General features: G+C 36.1%; 5 protein-coding genes across 6 annotated transcripts; 2 read left to right on the top strand and 3 right to left on the bottom strand.

The window, feature by feature from the left end:
- Nucleotides 1-3,425: 3,425 nt before the first annotated feature.
- Nucleotides 3,426-10,221, bottom strand: LOC6639791. Its single transcript, XM_002062760.4, has 3 exons — nucleotides 9,922-10,221; nucleotides 5,711-5,981; nucleotides 3,426-5,639 (listed from the first exon to the last, which is right to left on the bottom strand). Exons 1-3 carry the CDS (start codon nucleotides 9,931-9,933, stop codon nucleotides 4,522-4,524), a joined length of 1,401 nt encoding a protein of 466 aa, XP_002062796.1. The 5' UTR covers nucleotides 9,934-10,221; the 3' UTR covers nucleotides 3,426-4,521.
- Nucleotides 10,222-11,509: 1,288 nt separating this feature from the next.
- Nucleotides 11,510-17,245, top strand: LOC6639792 (cyclin-dependent kinase 4). Of its 2 annotated transcripts, none has more exons than XM_002062761.4 (7): nucleotides 11,510-11,714; nucleotides 13,024-13,262; nucleotides 14,822-14,987; nucleotides 16,131-16,266; nucleotides 16,329-16,657; nucleotides 16,720-16,855; nucleotides 16,918-17,245. In XM_002062761.4, exons 2-7 carry the CDS (start codon nucleotides 13,157-13,159, stop codon nucleotides 16,999-17,001), a joined length of 957 nt encoding a protein of 318 aa, XP_002062797.2. In that variant the 5' UTR covers nucleotides 11,510-11,714; nucleotides 13,024-13,156; the 3' UTR covers nucleotides 17,002-17,245. The 2 variants fall into 2 exon arrangements, with proteins under 2 accessions (XP_002062797.2, XP_046865957.1); XM_047010001.1 differs by lacking the exon at nucleotides 11,510-11,714 and adding an exon at nucleotides 12,685-12,741.
- Nucleotides 17,246-18,878: 1,633 nt separating this feature from the next.
- On the bottom strand, nucleotides 18,879-19,998 carry LOC26530085 (60S ribosomal protein L19). The gene is made up of 3 exons (XM_015179013.3): nucleotides 19,920-19,998; nucleotides 19,568-19,674; nucleotides 18,879-19,496 (listed from the first exon to the last, which is right to left on the bottom strand). Exons 1-3 carry the CDS (start codon nucleotides 19,922-19,924, stop codon nucleotides 18,997-18,999), a joined length of 612 nt encoding a protein of 203 aa, XP_015034499.2. The 5' UTR covers nucleotides 19,925-19,998; the 3' UTR covers nucleotides 18,879-18,996.
- Nucleotides 19,999-20,104: 106 nt separating this feature from the next.
- Nucleotides 20,105-22,006, top strand: LOC6639793 (m-AAA protease-interacting protein 1, mitochondrial). Its single transcript, XM_002062762.4, has 4 exons — nucleotides 20,105-20,306; nucleotides 20,363-20,524; nucleotides 20,581-20,876; nucleotides 21,786-22,006. The coding sequence occupies exons 1-4, from the start codon at nucleotides 20,178-20,180 to the stop codon at nucleotides 21,925-21,927; spliced, it is 729 nt and encodes a 242-aa protein (XP_002062798.1). The 5' UTR covers nucleotides 20,105-20,177; the 3' UTR covers nucleotides 21,928-22,006.
- A 42-nt stretch (nucleotides 22,007-22,048) lies between these two features.
- LOC6639794 (ejaculatory bulb-specific protein 3) lies at nucleotides 22,049-23,810 on the bottom strand. Its single transcript, XM_002062763.4, has 2 exons — nucleotides 23,731-23,810; nucleotides 22,049-22,543 (listed from the first exon to the last, which is right to left on the bottom strand). Exon 2 carries the CDS (start codon nucleotides 22,532-22,534, stop codon nucleotides 22,151-22,153), a length of 384 nt encoding a protein of 127 aa, XP_002062799.1. The 5' UTR covers nucleotides 22,535-22,543; nucleotides 23,731-23,810; the 3' UTR covers nucleotides 22,049-22,150.
- Between the last annotated feature and the right edge of the window lie 2,437 nt (nucleotides 23,811-26,247).

Here is a 26,247-nt window from a genome sequence, read left to right as displayed (position 1 = left end):
TTTTTCTGGTTTTTGTTTACGCTTTTTTCATTTTTCTTGTTGTCGTTTAAACATTTTAATTGAATTTTTTTTTATTTTTTGGTTTTGTTATTATTTGTTTGCTGTCTCTTTAACAAAATTAATAAAAACAATTTTTCTGTTTTGCAGTTTTCATCATTATTATTATTATTATTATTCATTATTATTCTTTATATAATTAATTGATCAATTTATTTATGTACAGTGAAAGCTCCGATGAGCGGACAGCTATGGATCCAGTAGGAGGAGAGATGTTCGCCTGCGGGAGCTGTCCGCGGGTGGAGCATTCACTGTAATTTGTTTTTGTGTGTGTGTGTTTTTTTTGTTTTCGTTTTTATTGTTAATATTAAAACAATGTAACATATTTCTGTGTCCATGCTTTCTGCTTCATTTTCGTCATTTTTCAAATATTTCCCATTTTGTATAATATTTGAATCTTTTATTTGTTTTGTATTTTTGTTTTTTTTTTTATTTTTTGCAAAATTGTTTATAGCTTAATGCAAACTGATTTGTTGTTGTGTGTGTTTTTGTTGTAATATTTTCCATTTTCTTATAAATCTAACTGATTGCATTTACACAGAGTTTTTGTTTCTGTTCTTTTTTTTATATTATTTTTTGACGTTTTGGGGGAAAATTATTTGTTATAACATTTGCCCCATTTATTTTTCTTATGGAATGGGCGAGGTGAGGGAAATTTTTCAACTTAGTTTTTGTCAATTTTTTGTTTTTAAACATTTTTTTGTTTGTGTTGTTTTTTCTTTTTCTTTTTGTCTTTAAAGCGTAATTCTCTATAGTTAAATGTTAACAATGATTATGATTATGGAAGTCAGTTGAAGAAGTGTGTGTGTGTGTGTGTGTGTGTATGTGTGGGTGTGTCTGGTTGTGTGTATATTTTCAATTTATATGGAAGAGGCTGCTTTTTCTTTCACTTTCAGCTTCATTTCATCGCTTTTGAGTTTTGTTTTCATTTATTCATTTAAGATTTATGTTTTTGTTTTTTCTTTTATTGGGTATGTATAGGTATTTTATTATTATTTTTATATATATATACGATGTTACCTTTCCATCATGTTCTTTAGTTTAGACCCTGGCAAAATCTCCGACAATTTCATTTAGATAACTTAACAAAAATTCAAACCATAACTAGATTCATTTCCCAAAAATAAAACCCAGAAACAACATATCGAAAGATTTCAACGGGAACGTTCATTAACAATTACCCTGCTTAGAGGGGAGGGGGAGGGCTTAAGATGATCGTTTATAGGGATGTAATCTATACTAAGTATGAAATGACATTTGTCTGGAAGTTATCATCTGTTCAGCCGATCTTATGGCTGATCCTCTCTTCTATCGACAATTCGCTTTGTTAACAAAAATATAATGTAAAAATTTAATGAGACTTTTAACTATCGACATTTTGCTTTGTAATGATATTGTATCTAAAATTATATTTTATGAAAAATGTTTCTTTAAATTAATATAGTTTAAAAATTGGTTTGTTCCTTTATGATCAAAAAAAAATTGGGAAACTCAAACATATTTGATCTTATGTTAATAATATATGAATCCCAATCCAGTTTGAGGTTCTAAGAATCCTGTTGCTGATCCTGAAAGGACTAACTATAGTTTGATATAAATAAATTGAATAATAAAACGTGGCTTAAACCATTTTGTTTTCATAATGAACCAAAGAACCTTTAGAGTTAAAAATTAATGCACGTTCCTTAGCTTAAAATATTTGAAATATTGAAAGTTTTTTTTTAAAAATTCTTCTTCTATATTTCGGATTGGTTTCTCAATACTTTTGAAGTATTTTTTTTTTGGGAAAAATCTAGTCATGCGGCTTATTGGATGGATTTTGCCATGGGTATAATAACTTCGACTTGGCCTGAAGTTAGAATTAAGTGTGTTAGACTTGGTTTTTGGTTGCTATCTTCGTTTCCTTTGTTTGAGCTTACACTTATGAATAAATTAAAACAACGCTAATGAATTTGTTTTTGCTTTTGTTACTTCTCTCTCAGTTTCTTCTCTGTTTTCTTTACTAATTGTGAGTTCTTTGAGTTTTTCTCTGCCCTTTTTCACGCCTTTTTTCTTTAATCTTACTTTGTTGTTTTTGTTTTATATAACTTTCATTTAATTATTGTTTATCAATATGTTTGTTTTTTGTTTTTGTTTTTGTTTTTTTTAAATTTTTACATGCTAAGTTTTTCTTTTCGTTTTCCAGAAGACAGTGAGAATGTGTTTGTTAAATTTGTTTTCGTTATTTGTCTGTTATGTTTATGTTTTGGTTTTTCTTTAGTTGAAGCAATTTATGCTTTAGGTCAGAAACTTTTAAGGACTTGGGAGAGAGATGGAGGACTTCAAACATTAACTATCGGATTAACGAAAATATCTAGTTTATATATAGAGGTCAGATAGCTACAGATAGTCGTAGGAATGGAATGGAATGTAGGCCAGCTACTTGCTAATGGGATTCATTTGATTTTCATTCACATTTTTAGCGGACCTAAAGCATAAAATGTAAAAGTTCGATTCCAAACCGAACTAATTTTGTACAATTTTTGTTGTTGTTGTCGCTTTGCTTTTTACAATTAACAATTTGTTTTTGTTTAGCGTCATTTCATATTAATTTCGTTACACACAGTTGTTTTTTATTAAGTTTTTAATTTTAATGCTAAAGAACCTTCAGTTGCTGCGCTTGACTCTGGGTTATCTTAAAAAGAAAAAGGTCTTGGGGGGTTAAATAAAAACCGAAAATAAAACTAATTTTTGATAGATTTTGTTTTGGGGGGGGGTAAAAATGAATTTTTCTACACATGTGTAAGTATGCATGAATGTCTGGTTGTTTTTTTGGCAGTGTTTTTCCATTTTCATCATTTTGTTTACATTTGTTTTTCTTTCTTCTTTCGTTTTTTGTTAATTTCTAATTACAATTTGATATATTTTTTTTTGTTTTGTAGAACACAAAATCGATGGATCAAGGTTTTTTTTTTGTATAACTACATTTAAGTTAAGAGTTTCAATGTTTTTTCTTTGTTTCTTCTTCCGGCCAATAATTGGCTAATTTGTGCGCAATGTTTTTAACGTTTTACAACACTTTTACAATTAACGGCAGTTATAAATGGCTGAACAATAATGGCAACTATTTGGCAGATAGAGAGGACTAGACTTGAAGATCCATAGGCGGATCTAGGGCATGAAATAGGGGCTCCTTAAAGTATGCAATAGACTGCAAAAGTATTGATTGTTTTTAATAACAAATGCATAACTTTTGGCATGCCTTTTCTCTCAACAATGTTTCAAAATTTCTTTATATTGCATACTTTAGGGGGCAAAGTTTGTCTTATTTCACAGCTCTTCATTCGCCTATGGACTGGGATCAACTAATTAAAAGGTACACACATAGATTGTATTTAAACAATTCAAGAGGAACCAATATTTAATCTTTTTTCTTTTCAATAAATTCACTAAACAATTAGGTCTTAACTTAAACAAAAATGTAATTAATAGGAATAGATTGTTGTGAGTTACACTTAATAGTTATAATAATAATAATACTATATATATATATATATGGGATGCTATATTTACAGAAATTCTCTTTCAACTTTATAAGTGGGTAGTGCAAGAAAACTAAAAAAAACTGTCTACAAGATGGCGGAAACTTTATGGAAGATCAGAAACTAATAGGTAACTTAAGGCTCATTACTAAGCCGATAGAGCGTTATGAAGAAACTTATGCTAAGGCATAACTATTCTACCTTAATCACACTCTTGTTTGTTTGTTTGTTGTTTTGGGGAATCCTTCGGGGAACTAATGACAGTTTTGCACTACAAACATAAATAGCCCAATTGCAACCCATATACATATTTATATATATATATATATATGTTCACTAAGAGTAGTCCCACAGATGTTGGTTGATCATAATCCTTGGCCTGTCTGATCTACTCTTTTTGTTTGAGGAACTGAAATTGTTATTGAGTTTTACAGTTAACATGTTGTTCTTCTTTTTTGGCGGAGGTTACAACTAAATAAGGCAATCTCTTTTTGTTTTTTTCTTTGTTTGTTTGGCACACACACGCACAACATAAATAACATTTCAACAATGGTTTTTGGGTTGGTTTTGGCAAGTGATTTTCAATGTTTGTTTTTCTTTTTAAATGGTTGTTGTTGTTGCTGCTGCTGCTGCTGTTTGGGGGGGTTTCGGTTCATCACGCTTCAACATTGGTTCCCTAAATGCTACAAAACTTGTGTAATTTGTTTGTTTTTTAATTTTATGTTGTTGCTGTTTCTTTTCTTTTTTTTTTTGTTGGGCTTACTTAACTATTGTACAATGTGCTTCTTGCATGTTATTCGTTAAATTTGTTTGTAACCTTCATTTAATTTTTTGTTTTTTTGTTTTTTGTTGTATGATGCATTTTTTTCTGCATTCATTCATTATTATATCTGGGGTAAAATGCTTTTCTCTAGTGTTTTTTTTGGGTTTTTTTGTTATTGATTTAAATTCTATCTTCCTCATCCTCCTCCTCTTCCTCTTCGACCTCTTCGCCATTCTCCTCGAGCTCCTCCTTGTAGCCAGGATGCTCGGAAATGGCATAGTAGTTGCCATTGTAGATGACGCCCAGTTCGCGTAGCGCATCGCCGCGTATTGTCGCCTTTATCGTCCAATTGTAACAATCATCCGATTCCGATTCCCGGTCCAAGCGCTCCACATCCAATATTTTCGAATTGAGGCGCTCCAAAATGATGCCGATGTCCTTGATGCTAAGATGACGCTTTTGATCCACCGACAGCTGATCGATAAGGAGCAGAAACTTTTCTGTTGTTGTCTTATCATCTTCCATCACTGTATTCTCCGTCTCACTTTCGGAACTATCGCGCTCCGGTGCTATATCCAAGAAACGCACATGACCCTTGGCCCCCGAAGAGCGGCGCTGCATGCTGCCCATGCTGCTAGGATCCATAACCGATGATGATACTGATGCTGAGGCCGCCGTTGCCGCCACTGGCTGGGGACTACTGCAGCCGCCATCCTGTATGGGTGAGGTGGCCACACTGTGCTTATGCACGGCTATTTTGCGTCCCTCCTCGTGCAGGGCACAGCAATGGAAATCGCATTCCGTGGTGCTCGGACTGCCCGCCCGGCTGGGTGTGTGGGCGTGATGGGCACATTCGGGCGTATGCACATGGACAGCATCAAATGAGCCACCGCCACCGCCCTGCTTGGAGAGGCGACGACTGCCGCCAGGTATCACAACGCCAGGTGGCAATACAACGCCACCTGGATGGTATATACTAGCCGGTCCATCGTCACTGATTACCGTTATTTGTGGGCTGGCATATCGTGGCTGTGTGGAGGATTGTGATGAAACAGATTTGTTGTCCAATGAACTTTGTGCCGATAGCCCCTTCTTTGATGGCGAATACTTGTCCGAGGTGAGGAGTCCGCCGCCGCCGCCGCCTCCTCCACTACTGCCTCCGCCTCCTTGTCGCTGATCCCAATGCAAAACCACTGTGACACGCCCTTTGTTATCCATAATCTTCCACGATGGTGTCTCATCATGCAGTTCCAAAGCATGAATCGTCTCACAGACGATTTTTGGTATAGCTGAGATGGCTTTGAAATTCAAATTCAAAATCAAGATTAGAATCAAGAATCAAAGGGTAGAGGGCGGGGTGGGGACTTACCAGCTTTTATGACATCCACACCGGTGGGATACCAACGCTCGCCCTGCCTCAACAGCAATAAGACCGTATTGTTGGCCAGGGTTCGAAAATATTCCCCATCCTCAATTTGGGTTCCATCGCACTCCAGAACAACGCGCACTGGCTCTGAAGACGGAACCCCCAATTTATCCTTGCCGCGTACCAAGAGCTCTTCAAATGTTCCAACTACAACACCCTTGCGCACATTTCGCCAACTATCCCAAATTTTCAGTGGTCTCTTGCCGCGAGACTCCTGCAAGGAGAAGAAGAAGAAGCAATGAAGAAACATGAAGAAACAAGAACAAAATTGGATAAGAAACTTTCGAATTAGGTGTGGACACCTGTGCCCACCACCATCAGCATCACCTAAAAATTGTATAACCAAATGTCAAGGTTACTCGACTTTTTCCTCCTCGCCCTCCCCCGCAGTAGCGGATCTAGGCGGGGGAGGGGCGAACTTTTCGCACACCCATCAGCAATTAATAACTGTTTGAATGAGCAAAATTGAAGACCAACTTTAGCACCATTTTGGATCCGCTACTGCTCACCTTCTCTCTCTCTCACACACACACACACACTCTCTCTCTCTCTCTCTCTCTCTCTCTCTCTCTCTCTCTCTCTCTCTCTCCCACAATCTATTTGTAGTCGTAGGTGATCAAAAGAAAGGCGTATTAGCAGTGAAAGCAACAGCAAAAATAAAAACAACAACCATGCATGCAAGGACATGAGTGTGTGTTTGTATGTATGTATGTGTCTGTGTGAGTGTGTGTGTGTGTGTGTTTGTGTGTGGCGCTCCAGTGACCCAGTAACGAGTGCACAACGAAGAGAGCTCAAAAAAAGGAAGAAAAAAAAAATAGATAATGAGCAAAATGAAGCCAGCAAAATTGAAAAAGGAAGAAAAGAAAAAAAAAACTGGCAAAACGAATTGTAAAATCTATTATGCCTACCCCCGTTATTCCATTGCCTGTAGGTCCTGTCGTAATTGCCGATCCACTGCCCAACCCGCCCACATTGGGCCCACCTCCGCCTGGACCCTGTGACTGCTGCTGCTGCTGCTGCTGCTGGGTTACCTGTGCCGCAGCTGCTGCTGCAGCGGCCACTTGTCTTATGCTAAGGCAGTTGCACAAAGGTTTTGTCACTCCCAGAGTACACAAGGTGTTTGACCACATGCTGTCACACTGTGTCGTCGTCTGTCGTCTTCGCACTGTCGTTTCGTCGCACTTTTTGTTAGCCACAATTCTTTTTACAAGCACACTCACAATATTTTTGGTTTTGTGTTTTTTTGTTTTTTTTTTTGCCACGTTATATAAACTTATCAAAAAAACAAAAAGTCCTTTTTGTTGTTGTGGTTGTTAAAAAACTTTTTCTAAAAAAAATGTGTCTAAATGCCTTTTGTTTTCATTTATTTATTTAGAAATTCGTTTTAGTTTTGTTTTAAATGTTGTAATTATTATCAATTTATCCTTCAATTTTGTTAAGGGATTTCCTTCCTTTTGTCTTTCGTTTTCCGTTTTCGTTTTGACTTCTTATTTTTTTTTTTTTTTAATATTTTTTGGGGCGCGTCGTTTTTCAGTTTCTTGTTTAGGGCAGGTCAGGTTAGGCAGCCAGCGCCAGCGCCAGCTCTTCAGTTGACCTTCGCACTTTCACTTTACTACGCGCCTTGCCTTTGCCTCGCCTCGTCTCCTCGACACTCCTCTCGACTCACTCTCTCTCTCTCTCGCTTCTCTTCTCTTCTCTTCGCTCCTTTACTATCCTTCAGTCCCTTTTTTTGCCGTGATTTTATGGTCGTGAAACCTACGATTTTATTTTCTTTTTTTGTAGTGTTAATCAAATGACTTGGCCTTAAATATTAGTAGGTTTTTTTTTTTAGCTTAGGTTTAAATTGTTGATATTTTTTATTGAAATCGTTTCGGTTATCATTATTATTATTATGGTTGTTGGAGAGGTATTGTCACACCCAGTTAAAAATTTAATATTTCACTATTTAAAAAACGATGCCAGCGAGAAATTCACACAAATCGTATAAAGAAGCCCGTAAAAATGAAAATGTGCATCCTACTTGGCTACTGCTGGCTGGCTAACTGGTTGACTGAAAGGACGAAACTCCTGCTGCTGCTGCTTTTTGGGCTAGGCAGCAGCAGCAACATCGACAGCGTGTTGCGAGAGAGAGTTGCAGAGAAAGTGCTCTCTCTCTCTGTCTCTCTTTGTTTTTGCTGCACGTTGCAATTTTTTGTTTAGCCACCAAAAAAAGCTTTGCCAACACGTTTCTTTTTCACTCGTTTTCCTTTTCAAAAGTGTTTCTCTAATTTTATTTAATTTTCTAAATTGAAATTGCACATTTTTAATTAATCGTTTAGTTTTCAAAAGTCCTTCATCAAAAGTTGTTGCACTTTTCTTCTTCTCATTAAAACACTCTCACTCTCTGCTGCTGCTGCTTCTGCTGCTGCTTTGGCAGTTAACATTTTTGTGCTTTGGCCTACATTTGCATTGATGTTGATGTGATATAATCTGGACGAAGACGACGACAACGACAACGTATCCTCGTATCCTACGAGGACAAATACACGCTCTAAAGCTAACAAAACGCGCGCGCAGCACTAAATCGAATCGCTTCATCACTTCATGATACGGTATAAACTGTAAACTGTAAAGGATTCAAACGCTCCACAAGTCCTAGGTCCATCTGGGATCCATAATCAGCTTTCGTTTTCATTTCATTTGTTTAAACGCTGTCAACATTTGCCTCAATTCAGTTCACATGCAATTCAACTCAAACCAATATTTGTACAAACGACAGATTTTAACTAATTGCAAGGAGTCATTTTTTTAAAGAGCATTGAAGAATTATAGTTAAGGTTAATCACTAACTATCAATATGGAATTAGCCCCGGCTCTAAGGGACATATTTTCAGTATATTTTAAAGATATCTGATCGTTGTGCAGATCGTGGTGTACTAGGATTTTGGTTCCAATTTTTCCACAAATTGGTTTCCTGTCTGGGGAGAAAAAACAAATTTGTACGGATTGTTTTCGTATTTTCATTCGTTGTATGTTTTTGGCATATTTACTTTGTTAATTTTCATAATGGATTTCCAGAAAATTTGAAAATGTGGTCGTTTGAACACGTTTTTTAGCTACTGCCTGTCTCTAACCCTTTTGAAATGCTCCTAGATGTTGATTTTCGTATGCATATGACATTTTTCTGGTTTTTCCACTGGTCGTTGGTCTAGACATCTCAAAATACTTTTTTATTCATGGCATTTATTAGATTATCCTCTTATCATTTCCCAAAAATGCATTGATTGGGCAACCTTTTTTTAGAATTCTTAAGTTTTAAATTGCATTATTGGATTAGTTTTTAGTAAAACTTTTTTCTCTCTGTGTAAAAATTCGTGATGTGAAATGTCCGTTAAATTTAAACTCATAGAAACGCGAATATCTAGCAGACACATGTAGCCTCTTCCCCAAACCCCCACAATTTATGTCAAATGTTCTTGACTTTTTGTTAACGAGATTTTCGTTTTTTTCTTGTTTTTGTGGAGAATGGAAAACAAATCGGATTTTTGTTTATTTTATAATTATTTACATATTCAAAGACTACCTATGTATGTAGGTACCAAAAACCACCCACATTCACCCTCTCCCTACATACACCTAGAAATATTTGGAATTTTTGTTTGGTTGAAACAACAGACAACAATCAAATGGCAACAAGCAACAACAGTTACAACGACAACAACATTCACACATACATGAATCTGAGTGGGTGTGGAGGATGAGAGTGTGTGTGTTCGCTAAAAGAAGCGGCATGGTGGGTGTGGGCGTTTTTTTTGCGGGGGAAGGGGGACGTATTTGTATTACTATTACCCCCCGTTATTTGGGTCAAAGCTATTCACTCACCCGCAAAGCAAAAGCAAAGAAAAAGCAAAAGCAAAAGCAAAATGGGGAAAGAAACGAAGAAAAACTGCATCAAGAAAAAACAAAAGTGCACAAAAAAGTATGCTACACTTTTGTTTACATTCTAGATTTTCATCTTCACAAATTCCAAAGCAAATTAGAAAAATATTTCCACCCACATTACGCGGAGAAAGTCTAACGTGGGAACCAAATATCTAGTAGTGAATCAAAATTAACATTGATTTGAAAATATTTCAATATTTTTTAGTGCCGGCTCTGGCTGGGCTCTCACTTACCTCTCTGGCCATTACGACATGTCTCTCTCTCTCTCTCAAAAGCGCCCGCTTAAAGGGACTGCCATTTGCTCCTCAGCTCAGCAGATTTGCTCCACGTCCTTTCTTCCTGGGCGGCGCAGCAGCAGCAGCAACAACAAAGCTTACACTTTTCGCGCATATAAATACGAATATGTCAATGTGTGTGAGTGTGTATGTGTGCTTCGCTGTGTTTGTGTGAGTGTAGGCGGCGTATAAGATAGACAGAGAGCAATAGAGAGAGTGAGAGAATAGGAGTGTAGGAGGTGTGTGTCTGTGTGAGTGCGTGCGCGTGTGTGTGTTTGTGTATGTGTATGTGTGTGTGTTTCAAAAATTCTCTACTACACGTTTATTTTCAATCTTCTCCTCCCGCACATTCTCTCTCGGCTGCTGCCGCTGCTTCTCTGCTTCGTTGTTCCTTTTTTTCCTTCTCTGTTTTGCGTGAGTGTCTATGTGTGTATGTGTAAGTGTGTAACGGTGAGGGAGTGTATGTGGGTGTGTATGGTTATTTATTTTTTCCTTTTCACTGCCCTTTTCCTATATAATCTCCATTATCTATGTATTTCTTTTATTTTTCGATTTTATTTCCAAAATTTTCCGATTTCGTACGCCCACTTCTGTAGGTGCGGCCGCGTTTTTTGCTTGCGATTTCTTTTCTTATTGCCAGTGCGTGCTGCGTATGTGTGTGAGCATGTGCGTGTATGCCCGTGTGTGTGTGGGGGCCAAGAGAGCACCTTAAAGTACCGTTATATACAATTTTTATTAACACTGTGTTTTTAATTTTTGCTCCACTTTTTCAATTTATGTTTTTTTTGCAAATTCTTTTTACACCACACACGTGCTTTTTGCCGCTTTGTCTGGGGCTAGAAATCAACGGAATTTATTTTGCTAGCCGAATTTAACGGAACTTTTTTTGCTAGCCGAATTCGCCAAGCCGTTAAAAATTGGCCATTCGCCTTAACAAATTGAGCATTCGCCTCAAAAAATAGTGGATCGAAAAGTGGGAGCCGAAAAAATAGTGGGTAAAAAAGGGGATCCAAATAATATGGGGCCCTATAAATAATAAAGGGATAAAAATATAATAAATAAAAAATAGTGGGATTTGGATAACCTCCAAAAAGGCGCACTTTTTGAAGCTCGATATGAATAATCTCGTTTGAACGACGATTCAAACTTTCAGTCTTTTGTCTATAAAAGGGATAGAAATAATATTTGGAAGGTTTTGTCTGGATTTACAGAACAAGCGTCTTGAACATGTAAAACAATTATGGCCAAGGATTTAAATGGTATTCAAACTTTGGCACAGCCCTTCCTGCTGATCCTTAAAATCAGCTTGATCGAATAGTTTTCCAAGAAAATGTTTAAAGAAATGATTGTCCAAAAAAATCAGTATCAACAAATATTCTTTAATATTTCAAAAACTTAACGGACCCTTTACATTATTTGATTTCAAATCCTAACAGCGTCTGTTAAGCATTAACATTTACGATATTCGATTAACAGATCAAGCCATTTAATGTATTTAATGTATTCACCACAGTCCCGTCGATACCATTTCAGTTTTCGACTCACCGTCTATCGATAATTTATACCACAAGTCTTACGAATATTGGTTAAAATATTTTAAATTTGTTTATAAAAAAAAAAAAAAAACAAATAGAAGCGCATAACATTTTAAAAAATTAACGGACCCTTAACACATACACATCGAGAAACAAACGCAAATACAACAAATGGCAAACCGCAAACGCCAGTAGTGTTCGAGGTGTAGCGATCGTGTATGTGCTTTTTTTATTTGTGTTTTTTGTCTTTTTATTTATAATTTCGTTTTTTTTGGTTTTACTGATTAAAAACGTAGAAGTCTAACAAAATCAACTCGACAATTTTTTCAAAAAAAAAAAACCTACGTATATGTATGTATGTAGTATGTATGATCATTTCTAGTGGTGTGTTAGTGTGAGTGAGAGTGTATGCGCGTGTGTGTGTGTGTGTGTATGAGTGGTGGCATTTTTTTTTTGTTGCCCCATACAAATAAAAAACACATTTTTTTAATATTTAACTAATAATATATTATGATTCCTTTGCACTTGTCGGTCGGGGGCCAACAAACATTTGTGAAAATAATCGTAAGGCCACATGTAGAAAATGAAAGCATAGAAAATTGATGAAAATAAATGATAGGAAAGGGGCAGGGGAAAAGTGCGGAACGGGAAGGGATTGGTAGTTATCGAGAGCGAGTTAGGTCCTTGAAAAAAAAGAAGAGAAGCGGGAGAGCGGAGGTTCAAGTAGTGATCGTGTAGGATTTTGATTTTGTTCCGTTGAGACAGTGCGAAATATGCATTTTGTTTTTGCTTTTTTCGGGGGTCTTTTGTGACTTTTTTTTTACTTGTCGTTTCTCTCATTTCGTTTTGTTGTTATTATTGTTGCTATTTGTATTGTTGTTCTTGTTTTCTGTGTGTGTGTGCGATTAGAATTAATTGACAAATGGCAAAAACAAAAATGTTGGCTTTGTTTTTGTTGTTGTTCCTTTTGTGCTTTTTATTCTCTCTCTCTGCACGTTATTTGCTTTTTGGTTGAAATAGTAACAGTATAAATAACTATCAGGATGCAAGAAGAAGCAGCAGCCAAAAAGAAAGCAATCAACAATAGAGAGAACTACTCCCCCACTCACTAACTGTGAGAGAGAGTGGCTTGCTCTCTCTCTATCTCCCTCTCTGAAAAGACAGACGGCAATCGTTAGACCAAAACTAAACATTTCAAAAAACCAAAAAGAACTACATACAATTATTAACCAACGTCAACACCGTGAGTTTTAGAGCGCAAAATGTTTTAAAAAAATTTCAAGTTCATTGACCGCGCTTAACATATGTCGCTTGTGTGTGGGTGTGTGTGTGTGTGTGTGTGTGTGTGACAGAGAGAGCGATTTTTAGTATAGGCCTATTATTATTACTTGTTACACGCGGTCAAAAATGCCATTAGATGTGAGAGAAAGTGAAACCAAATGAGAATTACAGTGATTTTCCATTATTTTCAAAAGATCAAAGTGAAAAATAACAAAATATTTGACCATGACCTTGCCCATTACAGATCCCCCCCACCACCGCCCTCGCCCTATAACAACCCAGCCATACACATTGTTTGTTAAATGTATCCAAAAAAAACACGTGCTTAATCTGTGAAACGGGACATAGGCTGCTGGCGTATACATACATATATACTTATGTCACAATCACCACAATTAAAGAGACAGAAAATGTCATCGCATTCCAAAAATTTCGGCGATGGCGATCCACACAACTATCAGGAACTCAACATTATAGGCACAGGTACGTCTAACATAACCACAAAAAATCATTCAACCACTCAAATTGGTGTAGGTCAAGAACCCGCGAACAATGTGCTGCATTTCACATGATCGCGTTTTTCATGGGAAAACCACGGCCAATAATAAGGGAAACGTCCTTACAATTTGGGTTTCGCTTTTTATTATATATTGTCTATGATTATTACCGATTTTAAACCTGGTTTAACTTATCTTAGTGTGACATATATTGCCTACTTCTAGGTTTCTTAGCTGTTTTCTTAGTTAATGAGAATAATTCAACTACTGATTTGATTTAAATCCAATTATTTTCCAGCTTTTGCTTAATTTCGTACGAATTTTCTATGGATCATTTGTTTTTGGTTTAGTTTAAACAATTTCTTGCCTACCTTAAGGCTCAAATACTTGGCCACGTGGTCTTCCTCGCCTTTTCATACCCCCGTCCATTTAAAATGTGCAAAAATTCAATAAGCAGCTTAACAATCAACACTCATTTGTTAAAAGTTACTAACATTTTCATACAATGCTTTTAACTTTTAATTACGTCACCTTGAGTTAACATTGTTTATTTATAATTGAGTCAAGGGCAAAGTCTTTTAGGGGGTTAAAAACTTGTAAGTATATTTTTCTGTTATACACTTGTTATATACTATATAGATCTTCGATTCTCTTCTTTTTTTTTCTGTCTTCATTCTCAATTATTGCCCGTTGCTTTGCGTTTGATTTTCGGCAGCGGCCTTTCAAATTTATATCTTTGGTTTTATTTTTTTTTTTGTATGTTTTGTTGGTGTTTTTTTTTTTTTTTTTTTTGACGAGTTGAAATAGACTGCGAAAATTTCGGCGGTGTATCATTTTTTTTTCTTTCTTGTTTTTGCTGGGGCTTTGGGGCTTGGCCTTGTACTTGGACTGAGTTGGCGAAGCGTCGGTGACGACTTCACCTGATGGCAAAAGCAGGTGTTTCACTCCTAACATCTGCCGCCCCCTCGCACTGGAGGTGTGCAGATGTCTGTCTGGCTGGCTGGCCCGATCTCTGATCAATTTCATCAGAATAATGTGTTAGCTACTGTCGCAGCCCACGCATATTTGTGCATGTCTGGGGGTGATAAATTTCCGGTGACAATGTTGAATTTCGATTTTTGTTGCTTTCTTTCGTTTTGTTTTACCTTTGCAGTCATCATCTGTGTTGTTGTTTCTGTTAGATATAGCAATAATAACAAAAACAAAACCAAAACCAAAAAAAAAAGAGAGCAAAAGAATCAGCCGGTTTTTTGCTTATCAAAATCTCCGGACCAGCTGACTTTAGAATTCGCGAATTTCACTTGTTCTGCTCTCTTCAACACTCTGCTCTTTTGCTTATCTCTTTCTGCTCGCTCGCCGTTAGATAGATAGAGAGAGGAGATCGCGTACGTGAAAGAGGGGCGCAGGGAGAGGATTTATATATTTGATTAGCATTTTGTTGTTTCTTTTTTTGTCATTTCTTTTCTTTGCGTTTTGGGTTTTTTATATATTTTTTGTTTGATTTTGCAATTTACTTAAATATTTTGTTGTACTTTTTTTCTGCAGGGGCCTATGGGACCGTCTACAGAGCCCGCGACATGATCACTGGGAACATTGTGGCCCTAAAGAAGGTGCGGATCGCTCTAAATGACAACGGAGTGCCCATGTCCACGTTGCGAGAAATTGCGCTGCTAAAACAATTGAATGCCAGCGATCATGCCAACATTGTGAAGTAAGTGCGAGGGCGCCAAGGCGCCTCTGCTTTACACGATTATTATTTTTTATTATTTGCCAACTAATTTGAAAAATGATTACAATAGTGTTTTGTGGGAGATTGCGGGGAAGGTGATAAGGGGGAAGGGGCAATAGCATTATGTTTGTTGTTGGGTCATTTATTTTTTTCCCCCATTGCCATTTCATTCCGGTTTATCTTCTGCCTAAAAAGAGAGGTAGACACACACACACATAGAGAGAGACACGCATACAGAGAGATAGACAAAGAGACAACAACACCAAAAATAGAGAGTCAGATTAAGTAGCAACCAACAATGTTGCAGTAAATTACCTCCCCACCCCCTACCTCCTTAACGCCCCCACTCGAAATAATACACACATACACACATATATGAGCATGTCCAATATTTGACATATGTCAACGTCAAAGCCTGGCGGCGCCATCGTCTGAAGGCTGCTGATAACTGACTAGCTGAGTGCATATTGATTCATTCTATATTTCACATATTGTGCAAAAAATAATTTTTGCACCGACTTCAGATTTTCCGTTGGTGGGCGTCTTGTACGTTTTCAAAAAAATCGATATCGATATGGAAATCCACTCAGTATACTACCATCTCTATGAGAGAGTGGATCCCTACAGCCGTCTCTTTCTTACGGTGTACCACTCAATTGCGCTATCCGGCTCTATCACTCATTCTCTCATTTACGATCTCGGCATATCGTAGTGTCGATTTACGATCTTGGCATATCGTAATGTTAACATTTGAATCGAAAATGTACAAAAATAATATTTGACGATTTTAAAGCGTTTTAAATAGATTTCCATCGATTTCTGTCATTCCACTGGGCTTAGGTTGGTTTTGCAATTACTTTTAATGAAATTTAAAATTTTTTTAAAATTTTGTATTTTTTCATGCATTTGATTGCTTCTTTGAATGTCGTAAGTCTGTGCATGTATGTGTTGAGTGATCTTGCACAAGTTGCAAAAATATTCCGCATTATGGCTACACGGCGCCTCTGATAAACTTATACCACGCGGTCGCCCGATACTCTTATACTGCATGGACTATCGATAAAAGTTGGGCGCAAATGTTGGGAAAATTTAAATCTAAAATGTATTTTTTCGATTTATTTTCAGACTCTATGAGGTCTGTCAGTTCTTGGAACGCGACGATCAATTAATGATAGTATTGGTCTTTGAGCATCTGGAGCAAGATTTGTCCGATCTGATTGAACGCTTGCCAAAATCTGGAATGTCACCCAGTACAGTACAGGTAAAAACAAAAGATAAATCCATTCAATTTTAAAGAAAATATTAAGCTTTTATTCTCTGCAGAACCTTTCCCGTGAACTTTTAACCGGCCTCGACTTTCTGCACTCACATCGCATTATCCATCGCGACCTGAAGCCTCAGAATTTGTTGGTCTCGTCGCAGGGACATTTGAAAATCGCTGATTTTGGTTTAGCCAAAACATACGATTCGGAAATGAAACTGACCTCAGTTGTTGTAACGCTTTGGTATAGAGCACCAGAAGTCCTTTTGGCCCAACCCTATAACAGTTCGGTGGATGTTTGGAGTGCAGCATGCATAATATTTGAAATGTATAATCGCAAGGCTTTGTTTCCCGGCACCTCAGAAAAGAATCAACTGGATAGAATATTCGAGTGAGTTGGGGAAATCAACAATTGCAAAACTCCTATTTCAATGGATGATTTTCCTTTTACAGACTCACAGGACGACCCTCAGCCCAACAGTGGCCCAAAAGCATTTCTGTGTCCAGAGAACATTTCCCCCAACGTCATCCCAAACGTCCGCGTGACTTTTGTCCCAATCTATGTGAATGTTCTGATGATCTATTAAAAGTAAGATATTTAAAACTGTTTCTGTAAACTTGTTAACTAAATTATTTTGTTTTATTTTGTAGCAAATGCTTGACTATGATATACGACTGCGGCCATCGGCCTTGGCTTGCTTAGATCATGAATATTTTCAACAGGAGCCTCTATAACATTAAACGGACCCAATGGGTATACCGACTACATCATCGGGAAGAAGGTGCTACTCATTGGGTCGCTGTCATCACTAAATGTTCCTTTAAAAATTTGTCAAAAATCCTTACGTATAATGTATACCTCAATATATACCTTTTTTTTTTGTCATAGCCTTAAGTCTTTATTTGTTATGCAGACTGCCTTTCCCCATACACATACACACACACACACACACACATCTCCCTTATACAACCTGCTATATATACACATACACACTACATATATATAAATATCTATATATACGATATGTAAGCCGATTTCTATGGATATCTGTAATAGTATAACCATTTTGATATGTGATAAACGGAAACACTTAAGTGTAAACTGAATAATTTTTCCAAAAGTATGCTTAGCGAAAAGCAGTTTTTTGTTCTTTTTTTTGTGCAGATTTATATGAACTTAAATATTGTATTTACATATAATTTAAAGCAAACCCTGTCTGGTTTGATTAAAAGCAAAACTATTTTTCAATGAAAACCAATTGTTTTAATTATATATTTCAGAATCAGAATGAAATTTGAAAAGTTGGATTAAATATTAAATGAAGTGCTGTCGTCTTAGTCGGTGTCCTTTTTTATTCATACTCGATTCTATTGAGTTTTGAAAATTTAAACTTGTTAACATTCTTAGATCTTGGCTAAATGGAACTGCTTGGAGAAATCATAAAACGAATTTATTTTGGGAACATTGATTTAGTTTGTGTTTATAAGAATATACGTGAGAGTTTAGAGTCTGGCTTCCCACCTTAAGTTAGATATTCTTGGACCCCCTCTCCTCAAATTCTTAAGGGATGTCCCCGTTAAGGAATTCTATTTAGATTCCGCACTCTTTTTTAAACCCAATTAAAAAATTGTGTTTAAATCGATGACATTCTTCACTCTGCGTACATATGAAATAAATATTGGTAAAATAAAAATAGTGTTATTTCAACAATATTTAGTTAATGAATAAAAATAGAGTTATTTTAACCATATTTAATAATGATTTGTTGGACTGCTCATCATTCAGATATGGTTCATAATATTTGATTTAATTGCTTTGGTGTTTATATTTACTGAATTTTTATTTATAAAGTATTTTTGAATAGATTGGGAAAATATATTTCAGGGTACAAGCATCATAATTTTGATGAATTGAAATTAAGAGATATGTTTAAATATCTTATTCCTTTAAATGACTCTCCTATTAACTTAAAAACATAAATCTCCAACCAAATTGCATTTATGATACCTAAAAAACGAAACCACTTTGAAAGATAATTAAAAAAAAATGTAATAAATATTTTCATTGAAAACAAATAAAATTCAAAATTTTAAAATTTCATCTTAGATCCCAAAAGGTCTATTTGTCTCTCATTTAAATTGTTGTCCTTGATTAAATGTATTAACTAACCCAATTTCGCATTCATCATTAAACAAAATTTTGGATTCACCTAGAATTGTTTGCCTAAACATCCTATAAATCACCCAAATACATATGTATTAGTCAGGTTAATTTGTACAAGTATGAGAAATAGCATTCTAAGCACGATTTTAAAATGCTATCCTTAAAAATAAACAGCTGATGATATCTTCTTGATAGTTCATAAAATATTATTACACGGAAATGCTTTTACTTGTTTTCAACCAGAGTTTGTGTGTTTGATTTCGCAAATATGTGAAATCGAATATTTTTTCAATTGAAATCCAGTTTTAGCTTATCCATTATCCAGATGTGAATCGTATATAGATACTAGCCCGATTTAAATGATCTTGGGAGATATATACACACACTTACACACACATGATGCGAAAAGTCAATCTCACTCTTTAGATGCCAATAATAACAAAAACAATTTGGGATCTTTTCCACGTTTGTACAAAATCGTTTCGGCCAAACTAAAAGGTCTTTTATTTAATAGTTTTCCGGTTGATAAACAAATTACTATATCAATTAATAGAAAGCACGACTTCCTAATGACCCGCGGTGGCAGCCTTGGCAGCGATCTCATCCTCCTTGGCGTGCTGAGCGATCAGCTCCTGTTTCTTGGTGGCAATACGCTCCTCACGGCGTTTGCGTGCCTCGCGCACCTTTTGCCGCCTGGCCTCAGCCTGGTCAGCGAGCATCTTGCTGCGCTGCTTCTCGGCCTTCTTCTTGTGGATGTATTCCATCAGAACACGCTTGTTCTTGAACACATTACCCTTGCACTTCATGTACAGATCGTGGTAGAGATGACGATCAATCTTCTTGCTGTCGCGGTACTTCTTGAGCAGGCGACGCAGGACACGCTGACGTTGCATCCACAGCAGTTTGGTGGGCATACGGGCATTTGCTGTACCCTTACGCTTACCGAAACCGCAGTGACGACCCTTGCGGCGGGCTTCGGTGTTTTTGCGCACACGATAACGGGAGTGGACCACCACAGGCTTCTTAATGATCAGACCATCCTTGATCAGTTTGCGTATGTTTTGACCTGCAGTGGGCGAGGTTATATGGGTAAGTTTCAAAATTGTTTAACCTGTTAAACCGGGCCAATATACTTACGCGAGTTTGTGTTGGCGATTTCGTTGATTTCATTGGGATCCAACCAAACCTTCTTCTTGCCGCAACGTAATACGGAGGCTGCCAACCTCTTTTGGAGCTTTAAAGAACTGCAACAAAGTATAATAGAGACGGGGAAAATATGTTAAGACAGCGTGCTTATTGCTTATGTATTCAAGTGTGTGTAAATGTGTAGGTGTGAGCCGATTTTATTTCACCATAAAATGGCTTAAAATGAATCGCACTCATCACATTTCTCTTCACAGAGTATTAGATTTCTTCTGGCAACAGTTTACACTTATTTTTGACGCATAAATGCAATCAAAACACCGAAATTAACACAATCGAAATGTACCTCATGCTGTCGACCCTTGCTCGTCGTGGCTGGGAAAGAAAGAAAAATTTGACAGCCGGAAGTGCCAGCCATTTTTTGCGGTTATCGATGTTAGTGTTGGATAACTATCGATAACGCGACACATTGAGAGCTCAAAACGAGTAGGTATCGATACATTGCAATTACTTGCGCTATCGCAAATTCAGATGTTATCGGTTCTCAAGAAACAACAACAAATAAAAGAAAATTAAATAAAAGTAAATTCAAAAATTCTTAGCAATGCAACAAACACTAAGGCGTTGTGTTTCGCCTCTTCTTCGCCTTAATCCCAGTTACTATGCCAGCCCACCCACAGTCGCCAGAAGATGTCTGTCGGCCCTGCCACAGGAAGAGAACAAAAACAAAAACGTAACAAATTAAAGATTGCATATCCATACAGTTGATCCATTTTGATTACGTTCTAGCAAACAGCTTTACCGCGACTAATGGACTTTCCCGAAGTAATATGGCCATCAGCTCTAAACACTATTAAGAACTGGATAACTATACAGTTTATTATACGTCCGTATTTTGATAGTGAATTTCAACTGAAGGACTTTATATACGGGGCCAAGGAGGCTTTGCAGGTGAGCACAGGTGATCCACAAACGAATCTGTATGAATCTTTCTGTTATACATGTAGGTGGTCTCTTCTCGCCTAATGGGTGGCGAACTGGATTCGCTGCAAAATTTGGTTTCCTCCGAAGCCATCAATGAACTCAAGCCGGTCATTCAGAAGCTGTCGATGACCCAACGCCGGCAATTGGAAATTAAACAAAGTGATATCTATCTCAGTTTCCCCTATCAAGTGGGCATCATTTTCGATGAGGCCAATGATAAGTTACAAAAACGTTTTGTCGAAATTACAATGGTATTTCATGTTATGCGTGGCCTGTCCGAGATGCGCGAACGAGGCGATGAGATTCCATGGAACATGGGGTAAGTGTGGGCTAAACTAAAACGGACTATAAATATAAATATTGTCCGATTTTAATAATGGATACATCTATATGAGATTGGTACGCTGCTTGATATTAAAATCTTACAGTTGAAATCGTTACTTTGCGATTCCGCAATCTTTTTATTTATCTTCACACTAGACACTGTTAGGAATATAGTTGATACAAATATTAATTTATTACAAAAATTAAAAATTGAAAGGCCCCAATATCACTGTCTTTTCTATTGCATTATATTTAATACAATTTTTAACCACTTTGCTTTGTAGTTGGTATAAATATCAAAAACTTTAAAAGGAAAGCTTAAAATGCTGCCGTTTGAATCTCGCAAGAACTTTTTAAGAAAAATTTTTATAGAATCCGATTCCGAATCTTTTATAAAATATTATATTTTGGTATGCTTAGTAATTTTAATCAAACTCTTAGCTAATATAGACAAGTCTGTCGATGTGACAGATTAAGCCAGAAGATTTGCATATATAATTTGTTTAAAAACCCTTTTTCTAAAACAAAATGTAGTTTATCTGTAGTGCATCTAAATTTATTAAAAGTTTCCTTACCTGTTGGTCATATTTGCTCCTCTCTAAATAACTCTGGGAGACAGACATTTATTACCTGGGATATGTGATCTTTCCAAGTGTGCCTCCTCCCCAAAGATGAATATAGGAAGATTTTCTTTGACCCCTGATCACAACTTCATTTAAAACTCACTAAATTAACTCAAACTCATTAAATTCCTCAATAAAAACCAAATAGTATTGCCTTTTAAAAGAGTTGAGCTCTAAAATAAGTCATGAACATTCAAAAAATTAATTTTATAAACATTAAACTTCAATAATAATTCACATCTTAAAATCAACTTTATATTTCTTCTCTCTCAACATTGTAGAACTATGCCGGAATATCAGGATAAGGTTTTTATATGTAATTATCGCTTCATCAAGGAATTCACAACGGGCCAGCAATCCGATTGGACCATTAACATGGCCAATCATTTCCGTGCCATTGATCTAATCAATGAATCTAAATAACATTTAGTGTTAATTTCTGAACTTTCCCAAGCCAAGAAAAGAAATAAAAAATAATTTTCGTTATTGTTTTTTTAGTTTATATATATATGAAAATTTATATAGTATATAAAAACAATGTTCAATTTATTTTTGTGTTTGTTGGTTTTTGTGCTGATGTTGTTGTTGTTGTTTAAGTTAAGTGAAATGTGAGAAGAATGACAATTATTCGATTTTTGTTGTTAACTTAATGGCCCTTCTTGGCCTGCGACTCGTACTTGGACCTGTAAATGCCCTTGGAGTCATATTTATCCAGAAGCAACTTCCACTCTCCGGGCTTATTGGAGCGCAGGAAGTTGATGACCTTATTGGAGTTGCGACGCTGAACTTCAGTACACTTGGAGCACTCCGATTCCAACGCATCGGGCAAGAGGCGCTTCAACTCCCGACCCTCTGGCGTGCATGGTCCCTTCTCCATCAGGCATTTCAGATAGTTATTCAGAATGCGACCATTGCCCAGGACATCATCCACATTGACATTATCGAATTTGTTGGTGTATTGCTTCTCGGGAGCAGCAAGCGCCAGGCCGGCGAATGCCAAGACAACCAGAATGGCCACTGAAGTTTTCATTGCAATGAACTAAAAAATGAATGATAAAAAAAGAGGAATAAATAAATGTGTCAATAATAAATGGCACAAGCTACAAACTAAACCCACACTTCCCCCCTCCTCTCTCAATGTTTCTGTAAAACTCATGCATTATTTATGATTAATGAAACTCTCCATATCACACATGCATACTAATTGATGTTTATATTAATTTGTCTCAATATACTTTTTTTTTTTTTTTTTGTAAGCCAAAAGAAGATTTCACAATTTGATATAGGTATACCCTGACTAAAAAAGGGCGATATGATTTTGCATAGAAGTTTGCAGACTATTTTAAGTTATGGGACTGATCTACATACATATTTTAACACACTGTAGATCACGATTATACATTAAGATAAAAATCTCTTTGTCTATCTTTTAAGTTGAGTGCCTAGTCAATTGTGTCATCTTTTTAAGTGGCAGTTATCTTCTTTATGTTCATATAAACCTTTTTGAAATCGGTTTACTATCATTAAGAGCGTTCAAAGTGCTTTAACCTTAAGAGCATATGAGTCCAAAGAGTCCCTCAGGATTGTCTTTGTTTCCGAATCGCTCAACTCGGTTTCGGAGTAGTTTCGGAATTGAAAAGGTTGTGGAAAGGTTTCAAAAGATTTTATACATATTTCCTTGGAAACGTATAAAAGAGCAGACTTCAATTCCAATTTCCTTGCGTTGAGATGTTTGGAATATGTAGATATCATAGTTGATATCTACTTTATCTAGGCATTATATATGGCGTAAATTACATAGTTTTCGTAGGTCTTTTACTTTTCCTCAAGGGTATACACAATTCTATCCCAGGTCTTATTGCTGCTTTGTTTAAACACTTCGCATTGTATGAGCTGTTTTTTTTTTTCTTATTCAAATCAAAGCCATGTCACCAATAATATTTCTCGATTTCGGTTAGCTTGATATTGCAGTTGTTGTTGTTGTTGCTTCCGCTTTACCGTTAGCAACAACAAGAAGCAATCTTTCGTATACATTTTTAGCTGCTCAACATGTTGACAAAATCTTTACGCAATCCACTTTTATTGACCAGGCCTAAGAGTTGGCTTGTAGCCAAAAGCTGAGCTAGTTTCCCTCCCATTTCCCGGGGCCGATGCCGATGCCGCCGCCTTTTCCTCGCCGCACATACTTAACACTTGCACTTTTTAGTCTTTTGGTCGGTTACTCACATTTCTTTGGATAAATTTGTGTACTTTTTTCGGTTGTTTCAGCTTGGACAGCCCAGTTTTGATTGCGAGCTATTAGCCTGTTTCCCCGGCTTTTATACTAAGGAGCTTTGTGAGACTTTGCATTGCTCTGGGCTCTCGGGGCTCTGAGGCGGCTTATAAGCCAAGTTGAAGCTTTTGGCAAAGCTGAACCGGATTTTAAGACGAGACGAGACAACGAACGGTGTTTATTTTGTTTTTTTTTTTTTTGTTTTCTGTCTCTGTTTTGTTTAATTTTCAAGTGAATTTGGCTAGTCAGGGACGGATTGGGTAAGAGGTCTGTGACATTCAATAGATTTTCTAGAATTATTTAAATTTTTAATTAGTAGTTCAAACCATTGGGAAATCCCGCAGAAAATGGAGGATCAGAGTGGCAAAGAGCAACATAAAATATATATTTTATATTGAATTTAAACTTTTAAGACCCTTTAAAAGCATTTAACTTAATAGATGTTATTTTTTTACATTTTTATTATGATCAATATTTATTGAGAAAATTTATAATCAGGAGTCTCTACATTGTATTATTTATTTCCTCGATTTTTCTAGATCTTTCTTAGATATTCGACTGCTTGAAAAAATTATCATGTTGATCAAACCATTATGTAATAAAAACTATTTATATATGATCCTTCAAATTTAGAATTAAATGCACTATGACTTTTGATCATCGTAATAGTTTATCCCCATTGACATACTGAATAAAGTGGTAATTTTTACTCTTTCATGCAAAAGTTTCAAAATTTTGTCTTTAAACATTTAAATATTGTAACAATTTACAAACGGAAGCGATAACTGAAAAATCAGAACTTTAATTGGTAAATATACTAATTATTAGGACTCTTCAACAAAAATGCGAATGATTGGTTGTCGTTTTACTAGATTAAATTATAATATAATATATAGAGTATTGTGTTTTTATTTTATTCAAAATAAAGCCAACAAAGAAATCTAACCTACATATATTCCAAGATATTTGTAATTTATCAGAGTTAGCCATATCTAAGATGATAATGTAAAGACTTACTATGTCTAACCTTACTAAGCCTAGCTTTATCTTAACAATTAGTTATTTAAGTTTGTCCTTAACTTATTTGTCACAGATATGTAGAAGTAATTACTTGGATTAAGATTAACTGCCCCTATCTGTTGACAAACCGTACCTGGTTTCAATTCAATTTCCATCTTAGTCATTTGATCATTGGTTTTAGAGTCGGCTTTATCATTAGTTTTATCTCTAGTTGCTCTAAGCTGACTTTTGCCCAATGCTTTGTTTATTTTTCTGAGGAAAAACGCGTCAAAACATTTGACGTACATAGACACACATATGTATATACATAACTCCTAGTCTCTGGATATATTTTAGTATGTTGATTTTGCCATCTCATAGTGGCTAGAGAGAGAGACAGAGCGATCAAGATAGAGAGATATACTAAGAGTAGTCACAAATTGTTGTAACGAACAAAATGGCATTTTGTAATCACTTTTTATGCATTTCCATTTCCCTTTTTAATTGTCTTTTACCGACTAAGTTGATCGCATGTTTTGAAATCCAGATGGAGGAAGGTCTAAATACACCTTTTACTTTGGGGATTTACCCAAGTCAACAAGAAGTGTGTACTAAAATGTTAAATGTATGTGGTTTTTGGCACCTAAACGATGACTGGACATTTGGCATCAATATCAAAGGTTGCCTGTACTTGAACTAAAAATAAATATTTGCATAGCCATTTCTCTGATAATGTTTGCTTAGAAGGGGGCACTAGAAAATAAAGCAACATTTTAATTGACCATTAAAAAATGTAGAATAATAATATATAATTTTTTCGTTGTTGTCGGTTTTATGACAATGACGCAGGTTATGAGCAGCAGATGATGCTCCCTAAATAGACAAGCCAAACAAACAAAAAAAAAAAGGTTGAACCCTCTCCAGTCCCTGGTCCCTGCGGGTGAATGTGTGATATAACCTTTTTTTCATGTTTGCGTGTGTTTTGTGTTTTGTTTAAGGTAATTATGCAAATTTTAGTATTATAAATCAGCTTGCAAAATTTAAAATTGGGGCATCCTTTGCCCCAAAGGCGTTTTTTGAACTTAATCACAGCAATCCGCAAATCGATGTGACAACAGCAAAAAAACGTGACGTCTCCGTTTCGATCAATCGGCAGTGAGACAAAGGGTTGCTGTGGCTTACCTTGAAATGTATGTACGATATAAGGTAAAAAAAAACGGGCAAAAGTTCAGGTTCAGGAAAAAAAAAAACATAAAAATAAACAGAAAACCAGAAAATATAAATCAAGACACTAATATCGAGAAAACGAGAGAGCGAGATCAAGATGATGTTGATGTTTTAACAAGCTACGTGCTTAAAAAAAGGTTTTTCATTGTCAAGAAATAAATACACATAAAAATAATAACAGAAAATAAAGCCTATCAACGACAACGACAAGAAAAAAAACAAACCAAATCAAACAAACAAGCCGC

This window comes from Drosophila willistoni (assembly GCF_018902025.1).
Source record: "Drosophila willistoni isolate 14030-0811.24 chromosome 2L unlocalized genomic scaffold, UCI_dwil_1.1 Seg196, whole genome shotgun sequence".
Classification (NCBI taxonomy): Eukaryota; Metazoa; Arthropoda; class Insecta; order Diptera; family Drosophilidae; genus Drosophila; species Drosophila willistoni.
The sequence above is the reverse complement of the archived record's forward strand: the minus strand, read 5'-3'. Positions and strand labels throughout refer to the sequence as shown.

Coding starts and splice junctions, on each gene's coding strand:
- LOC6639791 (XM_002062760.4), bottom strand. Junction 5,640..5,710: donor TGTGGATGTCATAAAAGCTG/GTAAGTCCCCAC, acceptor TGAATTTCAAAG/CCATCTCAGCTATACCAAAA.
- LOC6639792 (XM_002062761.4), top strand. CDS start 13,157: ATGTCACAATCACCACAATTAAAGAGACAGAAAATGTCATCGCATTCC. Junction 13,263..14,821: donor ACTCAACATTATAGGCACAG/GTACGTCTAACA, acceptor TTTTTTCTGCAG/GGGCCTATGGGACCGTCTAC. Junction 16,658..16,719: donor CAACTGGATAGAATATTCGA/GTGAGTTGGGGA, acceptor TTCCTTTTACAG/ACTCACAGGACGACCCTCAG.
- LOC26530085 (XM_015179013.3), bottom strand. Junction 19,497..19,567: donor AATCGCCAACACAAACTCGC/GTAAGTATATTG, acceptor CGCCCACTGCAG/GTCAAAACATACGCAAACTG.
- LOC6639793 (XM_002062762.4), top strand. CDS start 20,178: ATGCAACAAACACTAAGGCGTTGTGTTTCGCCTCTTCTTCGCCTTAAT. Junction 20,307..20,362: donor AAGAGAACAAAAACAAAAAC/GTAACAAATTAA, acceptor ATTACGTTCTAG/CAAACAGCTTTACCGCGACT. Junction 20,525..20,580: donor GGGCCAAGGAGGCTTTGCAG/GTGAGCACAGGT, acceptor TTATACATGTAG/GTGGTCTCTTCTCGCCTAAT.
- LOC6639794 (XM_002062763.4), bottom strand. CDS start 22,534: ATGAAAACTTCAGTGGCCATTCTGGTTGTCTTGGCATTCGCCGGCCTG.